General features: G+C 50.4%; 9 protein-coding genes across 9 annotated transcripts; 4 read left to right on the top strand and 5 right to left on the bottom strand.

Moving 5' to 3' along the window:
* Window positions 1-376: 376 nt before the first annotated feature.
* PEX2_062910 (NAD(P)/FAD-dependent oxidoreductase) lies at window positions 377-1,962 on the bottom strand (the record flags this gene model as incomplete). Its single annotated transcript, XM_016743562.1, has 2 exons — window positions 377-1,282; window positions 1,339-1,962. 2 exons carry the CDS (start codon window positions 1,960-1,962, stop codon window positions 377-379), a joined length of 1,530 nt encoding a protein of 509 aa, XP_016596269.1.
* A 1,443-nt stretch (window positions 1,963-3,405) lies between these two features.
* gmdB (general amidase GmdB) lies at window positions 3,406-5,323 on the top strand (the record flags this gene model as incomplete). Its single annotated transcript, XM_016743561.1, has 5 exons — window positions 3,406-3,708; window positions 3,771-4,046; window positions 4,104-4,982; window positions 5,058-5,145; window positions 5,196-5,323. The coding sequence occupies 5 exons, from the start codon at window positions 3,406-3,408 to the stop codon at window positions 5,321-5,323; spliced, it is 1,674 nt and encodes a 557-aa protein (XP_016596268.1).
* A 348-nt stretch (window positions 5,324-5,671) lies between these two features.
* Window positions 5,672-8,977, bottom strand: spt5 (transcription elongation factor spt5; the record flags this gene model as incomplete). The annotated part of the gene is made up of 5 exons (XM_016743560.1): window positions 5,672-6,246; window positions 6,298-6,476; window positions 6,529-8,573; window positions 8,636-8,812; window positions 8,876-8,977. 5 exons carry the CDS (start codon window positions 8,975-8,977, stop codon window positions 5,672-5,674), a joined length of 3,078 nt encoding a protein of 1,025 aa, XP_016596267.1.
* A 991-nt stretch (window positions 8,978-9,968) lies between these two features.
* Window positions 9,969-11,765, bottom strand: PEX2_062880 (uncharacterized protein; the record flags this gene model as incomplete). Its single annotated transcript, XM_016743559.1, has 1 exon — window positions 9,969-11,765. The coding sequence occupies one exon, from the start codon at window positions 11,763-11,765 to the stop codon at window positions 9,969-9,971; it is 1,797 nt and encodes a 598-aa protein (XP_016596266.1).
* Window positions 11,766-12,487: 722 nt separating this feature from the next.
* Window positions 12,488-14,342, bottom strand: PEX2_062870 (putative acyl-CoA dehydrogenase; the record flags this gene model as incomplete). The annotated part of the gene is made up of 4 exons (XM_016743558.1): window positions 12,488-13,723; window positions 13,805-14,094; window positions 14,156-14,167; window positions 14,228-14,342. The coding sequence occupies 4 exons, from the start codon at window positions 14,340-14,342 to the stop codon at window positions 12,488-12,490; spliced, it is 1,653 nt and encodes a 550-aa protein (XP_016596265.1).
* An 892-nt stretch (window positions 14,343-15,234) lies between these two features.
* On the bottom strand, window positions 15,235-18,913 carry PEX2_062860 (proteasome regulatory particle base subunit RPN2; the record flags this gene model as incomplete). The annotated part of the gene is made up of 5 exons (XM_016743557.1): window positions 15,235-15,552; window positions 15,604-17,841; window positions 17,909-18,432; window positions 18,498-18,667; window positions 18,774-18,913. 5 exons carry the CDS (start codon window positions 18,911-18,913, stop codon window positions 15,235-15,237), a joined length of 3,390 nt encoding a protein of 1,129 aa, XP_016596264.1.
* Window positions 18,914-19,494: 581 nt separating this feature from the next.
* On the top strand, window positions 19,495-20,841 carry PEX2_062850 (uncharacterized protein; the record flags this gene model as incomplete). The annotated part of the gene is made up of 1 exon (XM_016743556.1): window positions 19,495-20,841. One exon carries the CDS (start codon window positions 19,495-19,497, stop codon window positions 20,839-20,841), a length of 1,347 nt encoding a protein of 448 aa, XP_016596263.1.
* Window positions 20,842-21,198: 357 nt separating this feature from the next.
* PEX2_062840 (uncharacterized protein) lies at window positions 21,199-22,271 on the top strand (the record flags this gene model as incomplete). Its single annotated transcript, XM_016743555.1, has 2 exons — window positions 21,199-21,446; window positions 21,506-22,271. 2 exons carry the CDS (start codon window positions 21,199-21,201, stop codon window positions 22,269-22,271), a joined length of 1,014 nt encoding a protein of 337 aa, XP_016596262.1.
* Window positions 22,272-22,982: 711 nt separating this feature from the next.
* On the top strand, window positions 22,983-25,460 carry PEX2_062830 (putative Patatin family phospholipase; the record flags this gene model as incomplete). The annotated part of the gene is made up of 3 exons (XM_016743554.1): window positions 22,983-23,246; window positions 23,320-24,164; window positions 24,215-25,460. The coding sequence occupies 3 exons, from the start codon at window positions 22,983-22,985 to the stop codon at window positions 25,458-25,460; spliced, it is 2,355 nt and encodes a 784-aa protein (XP_016596261.1).
* Window positions 25,461-26,408: the final 948 nt, after the last annotated feature.

Below are 26,408 nucleotides of genomic sequence, written 5' to 3'. Positions count from 1 at the left end.
ATTACCGAGGTTGTACGAAATGATACAGTAGCTTTCAGTGGGCCTTGATATGGTACATGATACGGAGTACAAAAGAAGTCCTTTTCACCAATAGTCATCAGTGGTAGGTTTCACATTCCTCTTTAAGCCTCGAGAGAACATGGAAGCCTGATTTGAAGGAGATAGCCGGCATATGGGAAATACCTAACCCTAATTTATGCACTACAACGGTACTGTGAATGTGATTGCAAGATGGCATAAAAACGAATATTTTCTTTTGTTCAACTATCGTAGATGATAGGCTAAGAGGAAAATACCGCGTAGTCAGATGAGCCGAAAGAACAAAAAAGCACTCGCAGATCTATGCAAATCTATGCGCAAAAGCCCAAGAGGCAATCTAAAGATTCGCCTTGTGCACATCATCGTCGACCTCTCTCGGCAACGCCGTTTCAGCAAATCTCTCCTCGGACACAAGCAGCTGCTCAGGGACCCATGAAAGGTCCGCACTGACAGTCTCACTCAGCGAAGCATCCCGCGCAAGCAACATAGTCGCCACCGCCTTACCACCAAGCCAAGCCTGAACCATTCCGTCTCCACCAAACGCAGCACAAACCCACTCAGCACCCTCAGACCCATGCTCAGACCGACCTGTCACAACTCCAGGCAACTGTCCTACCCATGGGAATCCATCGGAGCTGAACGCCATGCTACCAGTCCACATCGCCTGCACCGTCTCGCCTTGCACGCAGCCCCAGTCTTTGCTTCCAAAGATGGCACGCAAAGCACCAGACAAGTGGATATCGATGTAAAGACTTAGATCGGAGTCCGTAGAGATGCCCAGATCCGCTAAACCGCCGCCCTCGCCCTGCGCGAAGCCCCCACCGAGCATCATTTGCCCTGCCGGCAGTTGGGTCATGTAGTCGAACCCGCGGTCGTAGTTGAAGATCCATGAATGATCTGCTGCTTGGTTGGGAAAGTTATCACCGGGGGTTTGGGCGGACATTTGCCCGCGCACGGGGAAGATTCGGCCCAGGAAGCCGGGGACTAGATGGCTGACATGGGCGTTTGTGCAGTGGATAACGTGTCGGGCGACAACAGTGCCTCTGCTTGTTTCAACCTTGTATCGTGGGCCGTTAGCGGTAGTTTCGTCGTGAATAGCGGTCACGGGCGTGTTTTCCTCGACACGGAAGTCATTCGGGAAGTCTGCCAGAAGATGTTTCAGGATGCCGATGACAAATTTATAGGGCCAAAGGGCGCCTGCAGGGCCAGCAATGACGCCTCGGGCACGAGTCAAACACAGCTCCTAGAAACTCCATTAGCATCGGTGTTTTGGGTGTTAAGGATAGCATATCAACGTACTGTCGGGATAGCGTCTCCCTCATAAGATGTCCATTCAGCAGATTCTTCTGGCATCCCCTCCTTGAAACGGTGCATACGCTCCAACGCTGCCTTCCAAGGCTCATCGCCGAAATAAACACTCAGGAACTGAACCTTTCGCGCTTGCGTCTCTGTAGTGATGCCAAGCTCCTCTGCGACTGAGAGCATCTCTTGCAGATGGGACATTCGGAAGCGGATGAGCTTACGCGCGGCATCCACGCCAAAGACATCCGAGAACTCGGCATAGTCATCAGCTGTCTCCAGAATGTGGCCACCATTGCGGCCAGTTGCACCGCTGCAGACTGTGCGAGCTTCCAGCATGACAACAGATGGATGAGAGGTGGAAGAGGGCTTTGAAGCGCGGTTTTGAAGCAAAGTCCGCGCAATAGATGCTCCAGTGATACCAGATCCGATGATGACAGTATCAGCTTCCTTGGGGAGATCCTTTGCAGCTCCATGACTGAAGTTGTGTGGTGCCTGGGTCCAGAACGACGAGGTCGTCGAACTCTGGGGGACACCTGGGTCAGAGTAGACGCGATTGAGAGCTTGCTGTCGAGCAGAGGCTGAGACCGAAGGGTCAGTCAAAATATCTGTAGCAAAGGGCATGGTTGCTGAAAGTTGAGAGCCACGGTACAGGGTAGAATGTTGTTCTGAGTGAAAGGAAGTCAAAGAAAAGAGGTGCGTGGTAGAGAATATGTAGCAAACGGCAAGAGGACTAGGTGACAAAACACCTTAAATCTCACGCGAGATCCAGATGATACGCGTGAGAGAGCAAAAAAAAAAGAAAATAAGAACACGAGGCTGAAGTAGTCAGGCTCAATATCAGGTCGCAAATAAGAAGTGCCCTGTTGGACTTGCCTACCCTGGTACCTACGACACTTCCAATATTGACTATGACACTAATGCACTTATGCACTCAAACAATGAGCTAATCTACTTCCAAAGTTTCCATTTCCGTGGATACCACCTGGGCACATGCAGGTGCCCCATCTGATAAAGTTCAAGATAACGCGCCGGTGGGTCAACCTTCTCTTTTGAGATTTGGAGATTGCGGGGGGTTTTAGAACGCATCTCGAGGCCACACACGAACATCATGAATATCATTAAAATACATTAGATAGCCCTTTTACATTTCTTCATATAGCTCTCATACTATTATGTTGGCCCCAAGATGCACAGGCTGGGCAAAAGTAGTGAAGGGAACACCTGAGGAATCCTGGTTGTTTTTCTTGTCCATGCCCTGGATTCCAAGCAGATTATCACCTAATTGTTTCACATTCCATGATTCTAGATACCTACTACCCCGTCCGCACATCCGACAACTACCACCTCTACATTCGTCCCTCAACCTGTATCGCCCCACAGGAACAAGGTATACCAAGTCCATCGATGATTATCTTAACGCTGTTCCGACTGCGGTAGTATCCTAGGAAAAAGGTACAATTATTCTTAATTTTGTCTTGAGGTTAGATCTAGTTCATACTGTTGGCTAGACAGGTTGGCGTGTCTCGGTGACAAATGTTGTGAGGGGGAGGAGATATGGATCGGCGTGCATTATCGGGCCAATTTTCCCCCAGTGCCAACCCTAAAGATATTGTAACGCAGTAGATATAATCAATCAATATAATGGATTTGACAATGAAGAGGAGTGTGAATAACCGGCGGCAGATAGAGGGGTTGCATTGCCGGTTAGAGAGTTTGAGATTCTAGTGTCTACTATACTCGCCATACACTCTACGACGTTACTTTTCTAACATGCGATAAGACTACCCCCAAGGACAACAGCAATAAATATAGAGCAATGTGGGTATAACAATGTTTAACTCTACAACTCGAGCGCTATCGCGGACTCCTCCGGCTTCAAGCTATCCCAAAACGGCAGGTCGACACACAATCGAAGATCACCACACCAAGTGGGGTGTCAAGACAAGTGGAAAAAGAGGAGGTAACCACATCTACCGGTGGGAAAGTGCCGCTATACCGAGCACGAAAAGTAGATAAATGGGAAGATGGTCACAAACGTGAAACCACATCTCTCCCATCTCCAAAATGGGATCCGAAGCAGCCCCCACCAACTGGCAAGACCTTGTTATCGCCAAACGCCATGAATGCGAACAGAAGATCCCCCGGGACTGGCTTCTGAGCGCAGACCAGCTGGCGCTCGCGCAGGAATCCCCGCGTGTTCTGGATATTGATCTTCCTCGTCGCAGTAGTATCCTCTCCGAGGTCGAATTGGATCTGACCGAAAACTATACCGCAAGTCAGCTATTAGTCAAATTGGCATCGGGTCAGGTCAGTTCGTTGGCTGTTACAACGGCGTTTTGTAAGAGAGCTGCCATTGCGCAGCAGGTTGTGAGTGCAACGTATTCCTGAGAGAATAAATAAGCAATGATCCTAACATATGCTTTTTGCAGACCTCGTGTCTCACGGAGACATTCTTCCCCCAGGCTCTGGAACGTGCTAAGTACCTAGACGAGTACCTCCAGCGGAAGGGAAAGCCCATTGGTCCCCTACATGGACTGCCTATCAGCATAAAAGACAGTTTCTGTGTCGAGGGTGTGCAGTCGACGATAGGATATGTCGCATTTCTCGAGAATGAACCTGCGAAGACGAACTCAGCGCTAGTACAGATGTTGCTAGACCTTGGCGCGGTGTTATACGTGAAGACCAACATTCCACAAACGCTGATGGTAAAGGCACCAAATAGCTCAAAGTACACTCAGAACGTGAAGCTAACAATGCACCAGACAGCAGACTCCGAGAATAACATCTTCGGCCGCACCCTGAATCCACACAAGACAACCTTAACAGCAGGTGGATCCAGCGGCGGCGAGGGTGCTCTAGTAGCATTCCGAGGATCGATTTTAGGCGTGGGGACCGACATCGCCGGCTCAATTCGCATCCCCGCACTATGTTGCGGTGTATACGGCTTCAAGCCAACAACCGACCGTATCCCCTATGGCGGGCAAGCCTCCGGCTCTGTGAAGGGGATTCCAGGACTGGTTCCAGTCGCAGGCCCGCTAGCACATAGCATCGCTGATCTGAAGCTACTGATGAGTTCCGTTGTCGCTGACGGCCAGGCGTGGAAGTATGACTCTGCTGCCGTCGGGGTTCCCTGGCAAACCACCCCCCCTAGTACCAACGCCAACGGAAGCTTGACTGTCGGCGTGCTTGCTGAGGATGAGCATCTCCCGCTCCATCCGCCTGTAAAGAGGGCTCTAAATCGGGCGGTTGAGGCATTGACGCGCGCAGGAAATCGTATTGTCCGACTTGGTGCTGACGATGAAGCACATAGCGTGGCATATGCGTCGCGTGTTGCGTTTCAGTATTTTATCTATGGCCCGCACAAGGATCATATTGCAGCCAGTGGCGAGCCTCCTGTGACTTCGGTTGCTAAGGCTGCGGGGCCAATGTCCTCTGGCCCATTTCCTGCTCAGAAAGGCCTGGGACCGTTTGAGACTATCGAGGCGTTGCATCTGGCTCGCCAACGGGTTCATGACGCCTGGAGACAGACATGGGTGGATCAGAAGCTTGACGTAATTCTGGCTCCTGGGGCACAGAGCACAGCTGTGGACCATGATACGTATGGATGGCCTTCTTATACAGTGTTGTGGAACGTCTTGGATGTCAGTCTCTCTCTTTGTCTCGCTCTGTTGGTTTCCTTACCTTCCCAGGGTATATACTTACTTCTGCCTATCTAGTATCCCGCGTGCATTATTCCATTTGGAAAAGCCTCCAAAGAGCTTGATCCCGAACCTATGATAACAAGTGATGATGCCCAGCCGGACTGTCAGTGAACCCAGCTCCTTTTATTCGAATAGATTGCTGACAGATACCAGATCACCCTGATGAGGTAGATGGCGCCCCGTGCGCTGTCCAGGTCATCACACCACGCTTCCAAGATGAGAAGTGCCTATGGGCGGCGGATATCATTGACCGGGTATTGGCCGTTCATGGCAAGGAGTAATGGAATCATATATGGTTGATATCAATGTGCGCACCCTCGTAGGCAATCGGAAGTTTGGCCGGATCGCTGCGCTCGGAATATTCAGGGGTATCAGCTCCGCTGTGCATGAGAAAGTAATGGCAACGTGGTTCTACTTTACTCTCAAGAGATAATGAGATCCACCAGTAAGCTATTCAAGATCATTTGAGTTCAGTGACTAGGAAATATCATTTGGCGCCATCTGCTGCTTTACAAGAAAATAATTCAAAAGGTAGAATACATATGTGAAACCGGTCCTATCCCGTTTGATATCTTAAGGTGTGTGGAAAGGACAAGCTTTTGGTACTTGAAAGAAAAAGATAACAAGAACTAAGGACTCGGGCTGTCGTCGTACCGTGGTCCACCATCATTACCACCATACCCAGCACCAGGCGTAGCAGCCATTCCACCCATCGCCGGAGTTGGCGCATCAAACGCCGCAGGGGTTGGAGCGTCATAGTCACGCTTTGAAGGGCCACCGGGAGTGGGTGCGCTGAAAGCTCCACCAGGGGTGGGGGCACTTTCGGGCCATCCGCCAGGAGTTGGTGCACCAGGGGTCGGAGCAGCGTATGCACCGGGGGTGGGGGCGGAGTAGTTTCCACCAGGAGTCGGGGCGTCGTCGAAATCACGCTGGTCTCTGCCGGCAGACATGCTGTTCCAGCCGGGAGTGCGACCTCCTGCGTTAGCCCCACCGGCATTCCAGCCAGGGGTGCGGGATCCAGAGGCGAAGGCATCGAAGCCGGAGCTGGAGTCGTATGGTGTCTTAGATCCAGAGGTCCAGGACGGGGTGCGGCTGCCAACTCCTCCATATGCGGTGCGGTTTCCTTCGTAAGGGTTCGCGGTACGAGAGCCGTCATTCTTCCAGGCCGGAGTACGGCCGCCACTTACGCCACCCCAAGCAGGAGCTATATAATGATTAGCATCTGCCTGAACTTTTCTAATGTGAGTGTACTTACTTCTCGCAGCAGCGCCATTCCAAGCGGGGGTTCTGGACGAATCGGCGGCGGCGATCGGGGTTCGGCCACCAGCCCAACTGTCTCTCCCAGGACCGCCCGAAGAGTTGTACGGAGCTCGCCCTCCAGGGCCACCTCCTCCTCTTCCACGTCCCATAGAGAGAGGCTGTTTGGAAATAGGACTGTGAAAAGTTAGAAAGACTGTGGATCAAATAAAAAAGAGGAAGAACATACTCCTTAGGTGTCAGAATGTCACGCGGGATGTGTACGGGCTTGTTAGATGTGTAGAGTTCAACTTGAGCAGAGCTTTCGTCTGCGTCGCGGACAATACCAACGAGACCCTTATAACGACCCTTACGGATAGTAACAGTCTTTCCGATCAGCTGATCGCGGCCGCGACGAGGTGGTGGCATTGCAGCGCCACCTCCAGGAGTTTGCATCGCCAGGGCAGGGTTCATCTTGGTGAGATCGGGTCCAGTAGGGCGACTGCCTCTTGCTGATACGGTCAGGACATTTGTTGTCCGCACCACAGAGATACCCGCGTTCTCAGCTTGAGCCTTGTTATGCAAGAAAAGGAACGAACGGTGGATATGGCGGATTACTCCACTGCGCTGCTCTCCATAAACCTCGCGGACGGTATCACCACTTCGAATTTCTGCGCCATTGCGATCAGTAGCCACGGCATCGCGACGGGGGGTAATCTTGTTTGCGATTTGCGTAGGAAGAATGTTGCGGATAGAGCCATTCTGGTCCACCACGCGGAGGGACTCCCGGTCCACTTTAATGACACAAGCAACAGTAGCAGCATCAAGCTGGACGAGATCATGAACATCGTAGATGCCGAGTTGTCCATCCGCAGCCATCTCAGCAGAAAGTCGAAGATCCTTGCTGAAAATTGTGATCTCCTGCATACTCATATCACTGAGCAGAGTGACGGTGTCGTCCTTGACCTGCACGACCATACCCAGTTCGTTCTGGTATCGACTGCCGCCAATAACCTTGACGTGGTCACCTTCCCGGAATCGTTTACGGAGAGTTCGAACAGGTGCATCAATTGTCTGACCGGCTAGCTCGCCCTCGGTGACTTGCAATGAAATAATGTCACCTCGAGTTGACACTGTGCGACCAATAAGACCCTGCTGTTCACCCCGGTAAACCTCCACTGGATCACCCGGTTGGTATGAGTCTTCAGCGGTAGAATTCTTCAGAGTCTCGGCCAGCGACGCCAGATCCAAATTGGCAGTTCCATCTTCTCCTCCACGCGCGAACATTGTAACCTCCTCGAGCCGGGGGTTAACATTCTTGGCATTCAAGTGCTGGACACGCATATCCTTGATGAGGAAGCCATCCACGTAGTTGTCATTCAAGTAGTTCCATGATTTTCCACCTAGACCAGAAGTAGACGAGAGATATTTCGCATGCTTCTTTTTCGCCTCTGTCTCACTGAACAGACGCTGGGGAGGGCGGACGGTGCTCACAGCACCGCGTTTGCGCTTAGCATCGGTAGGGGCACCGAAAGCATCGTCATTCATTCCGTAGTCCAGTCGAGGAACAAGTCTCACAGTGACATTCAATCCATTGGTTTCGACCTCCTCAATCTGGGCCAAATCGCCAAGGTATTTGCCACGCTTGATGCGAATCCAGCCACCAGGCAAAAGCTCTTCCGATTTCTGGACGCGAAGAAGATCCGGCATCTCCTTCACTGGAACCAGAGTCAGTTTCTGGGATGGGTAGTAGAAGTTGATGGCGTCCAAGCCTTCGATAACATCGGCCTGCCTGCGCGCCTCACAGTAGAACCAGCCCTGCATAATGTTTCCACGCTCGAAAGCCGAGATAATTCGAATGGGATTGCGGGAGCCTGCTGGACGCTCTTCAATTCGTTTCTGGATTGAATATACGACCTCCTTCTCCTTGCCAGGCTTGCAGCGGCCACCCCAGATGCTAGGGTCTTCCACACTAGGAAGCAAGAGTCGTTTTGGGATCACAAGGGAATCTGTTGCTGCAGCACGGTTGCGTCCATATCGTTCCTTGAGCATCTGGGCCTGCTTCTCTGCGTCCATACTGGCGTCGATCTCGCGCTGGCGATCCAGCTGTCGATGGCGGCGGTCGTCCGTCTCGGTGCCTTGGGGTAGCGCATCAAGATCATCCGGATGTGTTTCCATGCCATATTCGGCGAGTTCATCTTCCTCGTCATCGCCCTCGTCCTCCTCATCGTCGACGCCGGCCTCATCTTCGATGAAAGGATTAGCAACGCGCTTCATTCGCTTTTGTGGACGCGCCTAGAGTAGAGAACACTGGTTAACAAAGTCCTCGTGATAACCAAGCTCCATAGGGGACATACCACATCCTCCTCCTCGTCTTCCTCCTCTTCCTCGTCGTCATCGTCCAGTTCATTCTCCTCGTCATCGTCTTCAACATCCTTGGCATCTTCCTCCTCAAGTGCATGTGTGTCGCGGGGGTACTTCACATCCTCCTCATCATTAGCTCCATCGCCACTTGAGTGTTCTCTCTTGCTTGGCTGTTTTGCACTCATTTGTTAGCGCTTTGTCTATCAAAGCTTGACAGTTGTCTGTAAACCGACCTTGGCTCTCGGCTCCTCAACATCAGACTCTTCTTGGGGAGCAGGGTTGAAATCATCCTCCTCGTCCTCGGACCCGAAGTCGTGGTTGAGAAAGTTTGACATTTTGGCAAATAGTGTTTGACGGGCTATTGATCTGGTCGCGCCACTATCGGCACGGCGTGATTTGGAGTCGAGGTGTAATGGGATTTCTATCAATCACGAGGAGAATCAGTAACTGAGAAGATAATGAGAGGTTGGGAGAAGCAAGACAAACCGTATCCAAGGAAACTGCGCTACAACTTGCGGGTTTGGAGACAAGACGTAGATACTAGGATGCGAACTGCCCGGTCTCTTCCAGTAGACAGCCAATTCCGAGTAGCCTCAAGTCAAATGAGGTTGATCCTGACGAGAAAAGCGACAGGAAAGTTAAGAGGGAGCAGAGCAGACACTCGAGCTCTGCGGGCAATCACCAAGTTCCGCGACCGCCTACAAAGAACACGGATCGGAATGGAGATCTCGGGGTTTGTCAGAAAGAAGAAGCAACCACACCACAACGCAGGCGCAATTTATAGCTCTGCTCGTAAGGGGTAGTTTGAGAAAGGGCAAATGAGGAATTAAAGTGTCGGGGCGTGGAGGTCGTGTCGCCCAGAGGCATAATCTTTGCGTAAGTGGTCGTTGTGGCGCGCCGTACCTGGCCGCCTTTGAGTCTGGCGTTTCTCAACTTCCATCCTGTGCAGTTCTCTCTAGCTTAAAGATCATACAGAGTACATAAATATCATTTGGAATTATCAAAGAGGCTTGTGGCTTATCTCTTTCCACCTGGGTCCAGGGATACATACTTGGTTGGAGAATCAACACGAACCACAACCTACATATATTCCTACCTTTGGGCCAATATACAGTAGACTAGTGAGGAATCACTTCATCGAAAACCAGACGTTAAGAGATGCATCGAACGAAGTTTGCAAACAGGAACCTCATCAGCGCCATAAAAAGCAGTAAAAAGGATCATACACATCCAAGAAGTCAGGGCCGGTGATCAAAATCAGCCCTCATTGTAATGTTTGGTTTCGAGTATACTCCAGAATATTTGATCTTCACACTCTGGAAACTGCTAATCAGAATCATCCCAGATATCCGAACTTAAATCTTTCACCAGGAAATTTAACCTAAGAATCGTACAGTACTGAATGAGCCAGTTCCGCTGTTCAGACGGCCCCCATGTATCCCAGAAAGGCTCCAACCTGTTATTCAGCGCTTTGGTTTTCGACGAAGTGAGGTAGCGCAGGAGAGCCATCTGTTGAGCTCTCTCACGACCTGGCTCCTTATGATCTTCCAACCTCTGGTACATATCTCGATAATTCTTGATAATCAACCAGTACAAGCCCTTGATCATAGAAACATCCCAGTAAAACTGCTGGTCCACATGACGCAAAAGCTTTTTGAAAATGACATCGCAACGTGGCCGCAGGTTGTGAGCTGCTACTTGTAACGCATAAGCACCTGTGCTCTCATCGCCCTCGTTATCCGGGGAATTTCGGACCCGCCCTGCCATGGGATCACAGTGCTGACAGAACCAATCAATGCCAGCTGGCTCGTCTCCTCTTGCGCCTGCTACCAGAGCTGTCTCGCCGGTTTCGCGGTCGAAGTCGGTCCGACACCCTGGCTGGGTATACGAGTGATCCAACAGCCAGTCGAGAATTCGGGGACCTTCGGGGTTTTCGATTGCCCGGTGCCAGATAGTTCGAGAGGTAGGATGGAGTTCGATGGGATTGACAGCAAGAGCATCATATTGAATGGATTTTGGGTCGAGTTTGTCACTGTCGGGGTCGAAATCTTTGCCCCGGATGATAGGATCACCATATTCTGCATCGTGGTCCCACTCCTCGTCGGAGTCGTACTTGGGATCATCCTCCTCTGGTAGATACATTGGAAGGGTATTTCTTGGGAGCTTGGTGATATTGAATCCTTTCGACAGGAGGCGTTCAGCCATATCAGCTGTGATAAAGCTGCATAGTTCGAGTTTGAGGCCATCATCGTTCCACACAGATAGAGGGTAGCCAGCATCCTCTAGAAACTCAACGACTCCTCTAAAAGCGTCATTGTCGTGCATCAAAGCGACATGGTGGGGAATAGACATCCCATCAATAGAAGTGGGAAAGTGCCGAGGATCCAAGCCTCCTTTCAGCAAGATAGCGACAATGAACATTACACTTTCAACATCTCCGCCCTCAATAACTGCATGAAGGAAGCTCCTCCCATTTTGATCGTAATTTCTGAAATCAACCAAGCCAAGATTGCCGAGAAGTGAGAGACAGCTTGTACATTGACATTCTTTCACGAATTCATACGCATAATTAAACCCAGCACCACCTCGGCTAGCCTTGTAAGCCGCAATCTCATCTCTGCATTGGTATGCAGGTTTGAAGCTGTAGTAGTTCATCCATGGTTTGAAAACTTGTTCAAGTGTGCTTTGGGCCGGATCAGATCTCAACCATGTTTCCACATGCTCTCGGTGCATCGACGATGCTTCAGCAAATTCATGCAGAGCATGAATGTCTTCGGGGGTTGGAAGTTTCGTATCAACATGCAGCAGCATCGGGAGAACTAGAAACAACAAGTCTTCCGGCATTGTCGTAAGATCCATAGAATTGGCTATGCCCCTTAGGAATTCGTGGCTAACGTCGTCGGTATCATTTGAGCTAAGACTTAACAAGAGATCTGTTGGAGCAGTCCCAGAGCCGGTAAAATTGTCCTCGTTGTCTTGGAATTCGCGCATTCGGCGGGCCACCAGATTGGCAAGTATGAGCGATGTGGCGGAATGCTCATCGGATGCGACATGGATGATTCCATCGATGTCGCTTGCAAGATCATACACATCGTTGTTCAGTTCAAACGATAGTAGAGACATTGTGAATGAGTCGGCAGATAATCTTCAAGGAGAGGTGCGGGCATAAATGACTTCCCTCGAGAGTCCTAAATAGGCAGACGGGCACGTCTCAATGTTATATTTTCACATCGAATTGCTGGCTTTGGGCTCAAAAGGAAGCCAGTTCACTGCCTTTTTCTAATAATAGATTCGCGTCAAAGAGTTTCAGACGCAAGGCTAACGGTTCCCCGAGTTTGCCTGACCGCGACTCGAATCCCATCAAAGAAAATGAGAACAAAGGAGTGGGATTGAAAGAAGTCTGGTGGGCTGAACGTAGCATTGGGCCCTCAAGCATAGTTAAGTCGTTTAAACAAAGAAGGAATTTCGGTACATGGAGGCCTTTGAGATTCTGCTAAGCCATTTCCTCTTTCTTTGATAGATTTTTATGAATCTTGCTTTCCCAAGGTTCGTTGCCGGTTTGCCAACGCAATGGTCAGCTAATATCGCAAATTATGGAGACACCGACAGTTTAGTTATGAATGAAAATCAGTTATATGCAGCGAATATTCAAAAAGGTGGTGACGTCCACCGTAAATCGTGAAATATACAAAAAAGCCAATGTAATGTTATCGTACAAGGCAGATCATAGCAAAATAAAAGAAAGGCCGTCACAGACGACAGGATATCTAGCCAAAAGCAGCAAAAGAAAATGAATCAAAATGGGCATGCTCTACCGCCGCAATCGAAAACACTCAGAAAATGCTTTATAACTTCATGCCAAACATGCCGTGGACCCGCAAACTCTGGCGTATACTCAGATCAAGCATAATCTCCTCACTACCACCGGGGATAGCATAGGCACGCACATCACGGTACAGTCTCTCGATCTTACCGCCCTGGCCGCCGCGGCTGAAACTCAAGCCACCAAAGATCTGACTAGCCTCGCGAGCACAGAACTCGAAGCATTGGGTAGACTGCGCCTTCAATCCAGCGATGGCACCACCGAGCTTCAGCATAGCCTCGGTATCCTCCATGGACTGGCACTGGAAGATAATGTTCTCGAGCCAGTTGTAAGTGGCCTCGATCTGACGGGCCATGTGGGCGAGTTTCATGCGAATAACCGGGTGGTCGATAAGGCGCTTGCCGAAGGTCTTGCGCTTGTGTGCGTATTTCATAGACTCCTCATAGCAGACACGGGAGAAGCGCACACACTGAATCACGATACCGATGCGCTCGTGGTTGAAGTTAGTCATGATAACCTTGAAGCCCTGATTCTCCTTGCCAATCAGGTTCTCCACGGGCACCTTGACGTCCTCGAAGGTGACATAAGTCGTGCCACTGGACCACACACCCTGGCAGTCCATGCGGCGAGTGCTCACGCCGCCGGCTTCACGCTCGATGAGCAGCACACTGAGACCGTTCATGCCGTCCTTACCGGTGCGCACGGCGGTGGTGAAGTAATCAGAGTAGATGCCGTTGGTGATCCACTTCTTCTCGCCGTTGACGATGTAGTGCTTTCCGTCCTCGGTGAGCTTAGCCTCGCAACCCAAGTTTGCGACGTCACTACCCGCATCGGGCTCGGTGATGGCGAGACAGATCCGCTTGTCGCCGGCCAAGATACCTGGCAGGATTCGGTCGACCAGCGGCTTTTTGCCGAACTTGACCAATGGCGGGCAACCAATTCCGTAACCACCGATCAGGTTCCACACCAGACCACCGCTGCCGGCACGCGACAGCTCGTCGGTCAGCAGCATCTCGTGGAACAAATCCCATCGTTCTGGTGCCACAGACTTCACGCGGTACGGGGTGTGTTTCTCAGGGAAGTGGACTCCCAGAAGTCCGGCGAGGTAGCCCCGCTCGCCCATCTGCTTGTAAATCTTAGCAGGTACGTCCTTGGCCTCATCCCATTCGGTCACATATGGCTCGATCTCGGACTCGACCCACTGGCGGACCTCGTCTCGCAGTGCGGCGTGAGATTCGTTAAAGTAGGGAGATGCATACTATGAGCAACATGTATATTAGCATTTGTGCAACGGCGTAAAACCTAGAAATCCGTGGCAGATAGGCAAAGCAAAACTTACACCTTGGTACCATGAGGGATCGGCAAAGGGAATCAACTCTCCGTAAGGGTCCTGGGGCTCGCCGGTGGCAGGCGGTGTCACAGAAGATGGAGAATCGACGGGCTTCGGCTCGGGGGCAGCCTTTTTCGGGGCTGGAGCTGGTGCCGGGGGTGCCGGTGCCGGTGCTGGTGCCGCCTTCTTCGTATCCAACGAACCGATCTGCAGCTGACTCTTGTACTTCTTCAAAATGCCGTCATTGTGGTACTTCCAGAACTGTTTTGAAGCGTCCTTTCCGGCAACTCGCTGGAGAACTAGATAGGCACTGTCAATATGAATTTATCGGACGTAGCGGACACTCTCGGGCCAACGTACTCTTCTTTCCACCTGTTCAAAAAAATTGTTAACATGTCATCCCCATACATCTATAGGCGTGACTTCACTTACCAGGGTGCTCATCTTGGAATTTAGAAACATCATAGACATCTTCATCGATGATGATCCAGGGACTGTCACCCTTGCTGTGCGAGGCGACATCCTCTTTGCTAAATGTCTTTGCCATGGTGGCGGTGGGTGGGGGAGAGTGAGAGATGAAGGGGAAGAAAGGCGCACAACAAAGATTTATATTAAGTTCAAGGAATAGTAGTTTAGGGGAAAGAAGAAAATTTCAAGTCCGGGGAAGCTGGGGAATATATGAGTTATGGGGCAAGAAACAATCTCCGCTAAGTTCGGGTGATATTCCAAGTCTGGACATGAAGATGCACCAAAAGGGGCCTCGGAGCATCATAGTACCAGTTCACATGCTCCCACACAAAGTCGACCTTGGGACCTTACGTTGTAGCAATCGAGGCTTCATTGGCTGCTGATCAGTTCGGTCATCGCCGTTGAGAGACAGGTTATTGGCTCGTGCGTCATAACAACAAGTGCCGAGGCACAACAGCTGTAGGTCAGTGGATTGCTGAGTCAGAAACAATGCCTGCCCGCTCCGGGGTAGGGCCGAGACATGTGAACATGCGAAGATGAGTATCGGCTGGGTTGCGATTGGATTATTCAATATTTGTTACAATTCTGCGAGAGATATCTTGATACAGTTATAAAAAAATAAAGAATACAACTCTCATAGAGAAGAACAGTCGGTTTGTGCAACTAAATCGGGTACATGGTTTCGTCGCTATGTACGGCATGCATGTGCAAGTACTACAATTTTGTACATCCGAGATCCTTGCATCAAGCCGCTCTAACCGGCATGTTCAAATCAAGGCGACCCGGCCATGGTCTGACCGAGTGCATAGGATACGACAAGGATACAGGGAAATGCAAAGTAACATAGGAAGTTTCATATCAATCACAGTGACGGAAAGCTATACTAGCCCCCAAATAGATCACCTCGGCGTAGACAGCCTGATTAGTCTAGTAATACATCCAGCATCAAGATTCTATGCCGCAACAACACTCTACTGGTCTTCACCATCTGATTCGTACGAGAACTCGTCGGGGACAGGTGCGTCCTCCACGCCTTCTTCGTCCTCATCCACCGCCGTCAGAACACCGGCACCAGCCGCAGCACCTGAGGTGGCAGCGGATAGAGCAGCCCGCGCATCGGCCCGTTGAGGGGTCTGCAGAGCAGCGGTTCCAATGGCAGCCTGCAGGCGGTCTTGGAGGGTTTCAGTCGGAGGAGGCGCTTGGCGAGCCTCTTTGCTGGCCTTCAATTCAATAACCTCGCGAGGCTCGTCGGGCTGCTTGTCGAGAACAACGACGACACCGCCGGTGGGCTACAATTTTGTTAGCATTGGATTCATTGGGACAAATAGGAATGAACATACCCTCTTGACCGGCTCGTAACGCGGATCGGGGAAAGTGAGGTACTTGAGCTGAGCTGGAAGTACCCTTGACAGGTTGTCCAGCTCGTACCCAACCTTCTCCCGCTCTGCCTTCTTCTTCTGTACCTCAGCAGCACCCTTCTCTGCCTCCTTGCCTTCTTCGTCCTCCTTAGGAAGATCGTCCGTGTCCATTGCATCCAGTTGATCAGTAGCCTTTGGTGTTGTGGGCGCCTGGTCAATATCCATGCTTTCACGGCGTGCTTGCTTCTCCCTACGCTGTGCGCGACGCTTGGCCTGGGCAGTGGTAGAAAGGACAGCAGTCTTCACCTTCTCCGGGGCCTCTTCGGTCTTCACCTGTTGCTCAGGGGGGTAGTCGAAGAGACTAGGGCGGGTGTTGCTGTGGAACTTGAAGTGTGGTACTTCGAGCTTCTGGTCGACACCGATGACGGATGTCGGGGTGAAGCTAAGTGACAAGAAGTGTGTGAGAGGGAACCAGTACCAGTATTGAACGAAGACCGCAACACCAACGATACCGGGCATGTTGAGGTTACCCGTCTGCGTCTGCAAGCTAATAGTGCAGTTTCGGCCACCAGCATCAATGATACCGAGAGCAATAGCACAACCGAACTTAGCCATAGCATCCTCGTGACGGTCACCAAGCATCTTCATCATGGCCTTGCGCAGGCTGGTAACACGGGGGTTCATGGCCTCGTTCTGCTGGACGAGAACCATGGCAAGAGAGATCAAAGCACCCTGACGAACAAAGTCGGTCGAGTCCTTAAGCATAGGCTCCAGGAGGTCGATGGCTTCGTCCAAGCCGGTGCCGGCGCAGGAGATACCGAGTGCCATGGCGGCACCGTATCGGACATGGGGGTTGTAAGACTCGGAAAGCAGCTCGACCATGCGAGGGACACTCTGGTGCTTGCGGAACAAGATGAATCCCAAGCTGAGCACGGCAACTCGGCGCACATCGTCGTTAACATCGCTGACAGCAACGTGCAGAAGCTTGCGGACTGCCTTGTTGCTGCCAGTGCCACAGTAAGCCAGGGCAATGGTCATGATACCTCCATAGCGCAGAGTTGGGTCGGGGTCACCGAGGAGACCATTGATGAGCTCGTCGGCGGCTTCCTGGCGTCCGAACATGATCAAAGCCATACCCATAGCCAAACCACGAACGATCTTCTCGTGCTGGGTGTCGTGTGCGTACTGGATCATATCCTCAAGAGCCTTCATGTTACCGGTGCCAAGCATGATGAGACCCATGGCGAGGCCGACAGCTTCACCATTGAGAGCGGAATCAGTGTAAAGAACGCTCCGCAGGTCTTCGTAAATGCCTTCATCGCCTGTCGCCATACCCGCCACACCAAGACCAAGAGCACCACCGTGCTGAACCACCTCTTCTGTGGCCTTCTTGAAGTGATCGCGAATGATGTCAACCGCCATACCACCATGGTTTGCGTAGATGAGACCGAAGGCGTAAAGGGAACCACCTTGGCTGTAGACAGATCCTGAGCCTCCAACTCCAGCGATGTGTTCGCGGGGCAGGTAAGGCTGGAGGAGCTTCTGACCCTGGCTGAGGTTACCGCGGTGGATACAGCCCAAGGCAGCAGTAGCTGTGAACTTGGACCAATTCACGGCCTTGCCGAGCCACTCAAGGTTGTCTCGGAAGAACTTATCGTGCGTTGTTCCCGCATGCATGAAGGCATTTGAAAGTGTCACAGCAGTGTGGAAGATGGAATTGCGAGCCTCAAGGCTGTCACGAATCTTGTTCAGAATCGCGATATCCGCCTTGTTATTCCGGTATAAGAATTCGAGATTCAACTGGATTGTCTTGATTCCATCAAGAATTGAGAGAATGTTCTTAAATGCAGTTACCGCATCGTCTGATAGATCCGAATGTTTACCCGACGGCCGGGAAGAGCTTCCCTGGTCTTCAAGTAATGCGTCAGACTCGCTTGGCTCATTGTCCTCTTCATTGTTTTCCTTCTCGTTCTCATCTTCGGGAACAAGCTCAGCAATCTCTTGTCGAACCTTCTGAAGGAATTCTTGGGTGCTGTTGTCGTAAAGGTCGAAGGAAATTTGATAGGCAACGGCGAGGGATCGCGCGTCTCCCTTCTCAACCAGTTGGCGAAGAATAGCGGAGGCCATCGAGTGTTCATTAAGGTAGACGACGCATTTAGCGATCGAGAAGAAGTCAGGTGCCGGGATTTCATTAAGAAGTTCCAAAATTAGTTTGAGGATCTAGGAAATCAAGTCTTGGTTAGCCGACACGGGCCAATGAAGTAGAAATATTTCGGGGGGCACGAACCTCGCTGCGGAAGGCTCGCTCTTGAACAATGCCCATGCAGATGTCCAGAACGTATTCCATGAGCTCCTCGCTGCCACGTGAGTCACCCTCATCCTGCTTCTCGTCGCTACTGGCGCGAAGGATGGCCATTCGGAGCACATCCAGGTTCTTTGCCTCGATGGCGATTCCAATGACCTGACGGTATCGCTTTTGTCGGAAGCATGCTTCAAACAATCGCTCAATAACGGTCTGCAATTGACTCTGGACACCGCGCTTCAAAACAAGGGAGTTTTCCTCGTGCTGAACGCTAGTGTCATCGCCACCAGGGTGTGCGGCGTCCACGCCGGGAACCTCCGCGCGAGAAAGCAACGATTTCGAGGGAAGTGCGGATTTGGAGAAAGGTGTGATAGGAGAAGTGAGACTGGCGGATGTGCTGGTGGCACCGTCGCCCGATGCTGGGAATGCAGTGTTCAGATTGGCGGGTTGGTCACCCGCGGTAGGCCGTTGGGCGGCAGATAGAGAGACGAAGGTATCGACGCATTTCGCTACATGAAGAAACATGTTAGTATCAAAGAGAAAGAGCCAATGCTGCTGATCCTCTTTAACATACCGATAATGGTCTCCTCATACTCGCCGCCGTTTTCCAACTTGAACAGCTTTCCGGCACCTAGAGCAAGAACCATGCTCTCGTTATATTCCTGCAGATGATAATATACCTTTGATGCGACTAGTGCCGCAAGGCCACGTTCCGGAAATGATTCATCTTCGTAGAGAGCCTCACTAGATGGATAGTCAGCAGGGGCCTAGTAGCCGGTCGAACTCGGGAGAAATGACGCAACAATCGAGATGAAGCTCATTCTCACAAGTTTAATCAAAACAAACTCACATTTCAGGAACAGCGTTGACAACCTCTGTCCAGAGATGATCGATCTGAGAATCTAATGTCTTCAAAGCAAAGACCTTGAGCTCTGGGTCAGGCTCGGAGAGGAAGCCAACCAAACCGGCGGCCGATACGAGTCCGACCATCTTTATTGAGAAACGATTCGCGTCACGATTTGCTGGACGGAATTTCGAGGAGTAATAGGTGTTTTGTTGCTGTTGTGATGAAGCAACGTCAATCGGGAGAGCTTGAAACAGCGAGTCAGCCCCAGCGCAGAACAAGGTGTCAAGGGAGAATTAGTCACCCCAAATAATGAGAAGATGACAATAAAAGACAAAGGTTGATTAAATGAAAGAGACGAAATGGATGAAGTGCACGTACAAATGGAAGCTGGGAGCAGTTGTCAGAAGCTTTGCTGGCGCGAGAGCAACGTCAACGCCTGAGCGGAGCTGACTGTACATGAAGGATCACGTGGATGGCGCTCGGTCAGCTGCGAGCGGCCCCAGTCCGCGATAAACAGTTCAGCATCAGCTGGCAAATGGATTATTTCTTTCTAATCCGGTGATGATTTCAAGAGTTGGTCAGATCTTGGACTAAACCTACTAAATAGTCTTCCTACCCAGAATTGCCGCGACAAAGCTCCAACTCTTCCTTTGGTTGAAGCTTGGCCATCCACGCTCCTTGCTCTGTCATGTCGACGCTTCTTCAACAATCTTTTCGTGATAAAATGCTGCCACCTGTGCCGGCTGGAGCTTCTATGTACCACCATGACCCTCTCCTACACGTTGAACGTCAGACCAAACACATCCAACGCAATCTCCAAGTCCTGATCGATGCTCAAAGCGAAGGCCTTCTCTCTGTTCTCTCTGGGCCTCAAGCAGATGATGTCTCAAATGGAACTTTGACTCCAACATTGTCATCTAATGCGAGCCGATCACACTCCCCTCTCACAGTGCCCACCAGGCAGCCTGTGCCCAAGAAGATCGGGCTTCGGGCTGCCCGAGAGGGCATATTTCAATCAATATATGATCTACTGAAATTAAGAGAAGAAGAACGAGAGATTCTCATGTATCAGACCAAAGAAAGAGACAACGCACTGCATGATATTCAAAGCTTCCTCTCGAGAAGAACTGGTCTAGAAGACGCTATTACTACTATACATGGAGATGAGGAGAGCCGACGTTCAAAGCAACTAGAAGAAGAAGCTCGGAACCTTGAGACTGACATTCATGAATTGGAGACCAGGCTGTATGAGATGAAGGCTAAACATCGCCATCTTGTGAACGAGATATCAGACATCAACAACTCGGTTGATGCCAAGCTTTCTTCTTATACTGAATCTTTGTCTATACTCGACTCCGACATCCGAAACTACCTCCGTGACCCTCCTATTCAACCGTTATCGCAAAGCTCAAGCGAACCTACCTTTCACTCTCTGAACCCCAAACGTCGCACACTTGACATGGCCCGGGAGCATTGGAACACCGAACAAGTCGTTTTGCACAGTAGGCAACAGAAAGTGGATGCGGAAATACTGGCACTGGAGGAAGGAGGTGGAGTATGGAAACAAGCGGTATCCGATGTCACTGGTTTTGAGAAGCGCTTACAAGCCAACATGCGACATTATGTTGAGATGACCACATCAACGACCGAGTCGGGAGGATCCACATCGCCAGGTTACAAAGAAGGACTCGTGAAAAGTATTCTGGATGACTTGGAAAGAACCACTCACCGGATCGAATCACATCTGGAGCTCGCCGAGGATAAGGACTGGAAGCTTTTAGTTTGCTGCATTGCAGCCGAGCTAGAGGCCTTGCGAGAAGCAAGGGGCTTGCTGCTTCCCGCATTCGGCCTCCCGCTGCATGAAGAGGATGCACCCCTGAACTCTACTTCTCCCAAAGATTCTCCTCTGATTGACCACATTTTGGAGGAGGGTCATGAGGACTCCCACGCTGGTCAGCTGGAAAATGACGACCCAGAACCTCCAGCCGATCTACTCAGAGATGCAGATCTCCATCATTCAGATGCCAGGTCGGAAGAAGATGATGAACCAGATCCGTCATGGCTGACATGATCGTTGCACCTAGTACATGTTTAAATAAATAATAGCCCAAATCTACACGATCTACATAGCATCTTCCAGCCAAGTGGTAATCTCATATTTTCGCGGTATACATGTATTTCTAGTGTTTTCCTACATATTTATAGATACATTGGATCACTATATTTCTCGCTATACACCCGTATTTTTACACTTGGCTCTAAAGGGGATGTTCTAATTGTGTCTAGTAGATGGTCTCCGAATCATTGGGGTGGGCGGCCCACCAAAACCTCGCCGCACCTTCGACCTCTTTCAGATTAACAGCACACTGTAAGCGTGGCATTTCAAAGCAATCAATACCAGGAAATATGAAATAAATAAAACCAAGCCATGGATCTTCCGTCAGCAAGCTTCTCTTTTTTCCTCCCGTCTGTTTACGATGGCAACAAGCTCGAATGCCGCATTTATCTCCCGCCCGCGCTCCAAAATATACAATCAGCAACAACCTGGTTCAACCGCGGTGCCATTGTTGCGCATCCATATGCAACTCTAGGAGGATGCTACGATGATCCAGTCGTGAGTTTCATCGGTAGTGAGCTTCTACAAGCCGGGTGCATCGTGGGGACCTTCAACTTTCGGTATAATCATACACTACCACCACCCTGTCATGACCAAGTTGCTAACAAATGACATATAGGGGAGCTGGTGATTCTGAAGGAAGAACAAGCTGGACTTCAAAGCCTGAGCTTGGTGATTACGTGTCGTTCTACGGATTCATGTTGCAATATCTGCACTTCCTCAAGCTCGCATTGGCCCCGAGGGGGGAAGTAGACTCTTTAAGGACCCCCAAAAGCACAGAAGAAGTTGAGAATAAGTCAGATATCCATGTGATTCTTGGTGGCTATTCATATGGATCTTTGATTGCCTCACATGTACCGACTCTGGATACTATGCTCGACCTTTTCCAATCCGCGTCAACGACAATCTCTACGAACAAAGCAACGCCCATACAAGAGATTAAGAGCACAGCAAAACGAATAGCCGCATTGTCCCTGGAGCAACTTCAAATGAGTCACAGTCTGACCGATTCCCCAGACCTCCGTGCATTGACGACATCCATCTCCTATCTGCTCGTGTCTCCGCTATTGCCCCCAATTAGCCAGTTACTGACTGTATTCTCGACCTTATCGCTGAATTTGAAAACGGAGACGCCTAAAGGTTCTCACATCCCCTGCCCGCGTCCAGCAGACCAACAGAGCACGCATCGCACCCTTGCACTGTTTGGGGACCAGGATACCTTTACCTCCGTTGGGAAATTGGAGAGGTGGTCAGGCGATATGGTGCACATGCCATGCAGTCAGTTCCAATTTCGGATGATCGATGGGGCAGGCCACTTCTGGCGCGAGAATGGGGTCGAGGTGCGGGCAAGACATGCACTTAAGGAGTGGCTCCGTGAAATATGATAACCTTCTGCTTTTGATTATTATGCTGTCCAATTATATTCAGCACTCTCCGTATACGTATTCATTGTAGCGACACAATCTCAAAGGATGACATAGGAAGGCGAAAATCAGCCCTTGGGGGCTCACATGCAAGCGGCATGTGAAGAAGCCCCCGGCCAGGGCTCCACGAGGTTGATGCCCAATTATTTGAGAACATTATGTTCCAATAATTACACAAAAAGAAATTAGAGGCATCTCTATTGAGAATCGATTGAGAAAAAAGTGAGAAATTATGAAAAATCTATCAGTATACATTGTAGGGAAATATTATATGCTTCCCCACTCGGCATGGGGTAGATGATCGTGGGGTGAGATCATGGGGAAAAAATCGGTCTTATGATATTATCGGCTACAGGAGACCAAACAAGCTGAAATATTATAAATTGAATATCTCCACTTGGATTAATAGAGTCCACTAGGAATCGAGTAAGAGTGAAATCGTCATAACAAGGAACCAAAGTGGTCAGCCAAAAAAAAGCCTGAGGAAACTGGCTACCATTGGTCCTCGTGACGTTTGTTAGGTCACCGCCAAACTTTGACTTCAATTCTGTAGAATATCTCTACTTTTACAACTCATTTACTTTGGTTCTTATTTTACGAGTTTAAAGTTAAAAGATCTCCGCGTTTCATACCCCGGCTGGATGGCTTGCTTCCCCAATGCACAGGCCTGCTATGTCGGTGTTGGGCGACCCCACAATAGTTCAGTGCCATCATGGCCGCAAACACTCTCAAGAGCACCCTTTATCCCAACCCTCACCCCCGCGGCGCCTCCGAAAAACAATCTCCATCCCAGTTGTATCATCGCTTGTGAGGGATTCGTGGAACTGGGCCGGTGATACTCTGCACACCTACCGTGATGGCCTCTCCAAGGAAGAGCGGAAACAAAGGGCGGACATCGAGGATCGCAAACAAGTCCTATATCTGAAAATAAAGAATGTAAGTACACGCGGTGTACCTGGGACGGGCGATCGCATCTGCAGAGTGACCATTTCTAACCTTTTGGCTCCAGGCTGTATCGTACGAGGAATGGCGAAGTTGCGCCATCGAACTGGATGAACTAGAGAACAACAATGCCTGGAAGCAGACACTCGATTCCACCGAATATGATCCTCGCTTGGTACAGGATCGATTGCGACAGTTGGAAGATGCTCGCATCAGCTGCGACGTAAGCCGGATGCTGTTTCTGGTGCGCACTGCGCTGAGTCGGGATCTGGCGCATATGAGCAATGCCTCTCTCTATCGCCATTCGCATATCGGCACCAAGGACTTGATTGACAGGTACATTACCACAGCTTTGGAGACCATCGCCACGCTGGTAGATCTGTCGGTGCATGATCGCTGCGATGGCCTGGAGCTGAAGTATATCCTGGACCAGCTGCTGGCAGCTCGACAGGCATTTGGTCGCAGTGCGCTCCTATTCTCCGGTGGTGCCACTTTTGGAATGACCCACATCGGAGTTCTCAAGGCACTCTATGAGGCAAACATGATCCCTCGAATTATCTCAGGCGCCTCTGCTGGTAGCATTGTATGCGCGGTCTTTTGCACGCGCACAGATGAAGAGCTGCCGGCACTTTTGGATACCTACGTACATGGAGATTTTGACGTCTTTAATGAGAAGGGCCAAGAGGAAAACATCCTGCAGAAGATGACTCGTTTTTTGAAGTTTGGATCCTTTCTTGACATATCCCACTTGGCGAAGACTATCAGGAACTGGCTTGGAGATATGACCTTTCAGGAAGCATATAACCGCACCCGCAGAATCCTCAATATCTGTGTGTCGAGTGCCGGCATGTATGAGCTTCCACGGCTGTTGAACTATATTTCTGCGCCCAATGTGTTGATTTGGTCTGCGGTGTAAGTTCCCCCTTTTTCATACTATCAAACCATTTCTAATGTCTCTCAAGGGCGGTATCATGCTCTGTTCCCTTTGTCTTCAGGCCATTCACGTTAATGGCTAAAGATCCACTGACAGGGGAACCAGTCCCGTGGAATGATCTTCACAAACAGTATATCGATGGCTCTGTTGATGGAGATCTGCCTATGACACGGTTATCAGAGATGTTTAATGTGAATCATTTCATTGTCTCCCAAGTTAACCCCCATGTGGTGCCATTCCTTCCAAAGGAAACAGGCCCACAGAATGAGACAGACGACGGCCCTTCATTCATCCCTCGATGGATGAACACGATGACACACCTTGCCAAAGACGAGGTTCTGCATCGGATGAACGTCCTCTCGGAACTTGGAGTCTTCCCAACATCAATGACCAAGTTTGCTTCAATTGTGAACCAAAAATATCATGGAGACATCAACATATACCCGGAGCTCATTTCCTCCAACTTCCCACGCCTTTTGGAAAATCCAACAACAGAGTTCATGCTTTCAGCATGCCTAAGTGGCGAGCGGGCGACATGGCCGAGACTAAGCCGTATCCGAAATCACTGCGCCATTGAGCTGGCACTCGATAATGCAATTCAAAACATGCGGGCCCGGGTGGTCTTCAGCCCCAGCCAGGTTGATCTACGTATGCCAAACCGTAACCGTCACTCGATTGACTCGGCAGACAGCAGCGGAAGGAAACGTTATCGCGACAGGCGAAGAGGATCCCACAGCCCCGAGCTGGAAAAGAGGCACTCGGACGGGCAACCACGGCATCAGCCAGCCCGGGAACTGAGAAAGGCACGAAGCACTGTATCACTAGAGAACCCGTCTGTCTCGCAGTCGAGTGAGTCAATCCTCATCTCAACCCAAGCAAGGACCCACCGCCGCACATCCTCGGTATCCTTCACTAACGGAGCGATATTCGACATCGGGTCAAGCAGCGACGACGAGGTCGAAAGATCATACATGCTTCGTCCCAAACTCGCGGGTCACAGAGCGTCTTTGGACTCATCTTCATTTGGTGGAGCACTTGCGAGCCACGCACCCCGTAGCCCCGTCCAGTCCCGACGATCCTCATTCTCTTCTACCCCGGCCTACAATTATTCCGCTACGGCTCGTCTCAGTTCCTCAAAGCAGGCTTATACGCCGTCGGCTCGCGATCTCTCCATGACCGTACCACCTTCGTCCCGCCATCTGCTCAGTATGACTCCAACGCCAACAGTCCATCCGAGCTCGCCTGACTCCCTAATGCGCAAACAGCGGCATTGAGGAATATAGAGTTAATCCTCCATTCTTCGCTTCTTCAGGAGTCGCGGGTCGCAGACTCCGGACTCCTTGACACATATAAGCTCGCCCCTGAAATCAAACTAATTTTGTGGCCCCGTACTCTGCACGATGTAGGACACTTAGACCGGAAGGCTTTTTGATCTATGTCGATTCTGCGATCCTGTACTCCGTACACCTGAGGCCTAAGCATCCATTACATCTCTTGGCTCGGTTAGACTTCCTCTCTTTGTCCATTCAATCCGACGTCCTCATACTAGACCCCCTCTTGGATTTCCCTCCGTTTCTGTGAACCCGCTAGATTCGCGGTGCTTGCTTCTTCCCTTCCCGTTTCATTTTTGCTATCTATCAATTATGACATGTATACGGCGGTTTTCTGTATATAGCGGGGAAAATTTCCACGTACACACCGTGGGGCGTTGAACCCCCAGATGAAATGAAGTTTGAGTTTAAAGCTTCAAACGGCTAGCCATATTTTAAACTTAAATAAGGATACTCCGTACGGAATATACTATTCAACATTCTAGGGTTAATATGAGACTCCACCGTCAGCGCTAATAGCCCTGAAACTAAGCTGTTTCCTAGCACAAGTCCCGAGAACATGCCGCTGAGTGAGCTTAATAGTCACAAAAAATGCTTGGCCCCGTTGGTGTATAGCCAACTAAAAAGAAGCTAGTGGAGTGAAAAGGCAAATCAACATGAGGAAACAATCGGCAGTTTCGCAAGTTCGGATGGTGGATGATGGATGATGGATACATGCGGTACCTACTCCGTACACGCGTCCGTGCAATCCATGGATGTAAGATACACGTCGATATACCGATATATTGAATCTAAATACGAAACAGGTCCATATTTTGTCGTGATGTCCATGTTGCAAGTGTTTTAAGGGCAGAGTGGAAGTGTCAACTCTCAACGTCGATTCGATGTCAC

Source organism: Penicillium expansum, assembly GCF_000769745.1.
Source record: "Penicillium expansum strain MD-8 chromosome Unknown contig198, whole genome shotgun sequence".
NCBI lineage: Eukaryota > Fungi > Ascomycota > Eurotiomycetes > Eurotiales > Aspergillaceae > Penicillium > Penicillium expansum.
The sequence above is the reverse complement of the archived record's forward strand: the minus strand, read 5'-3'. Positions and strand labels throughout refer to the sequence as shown.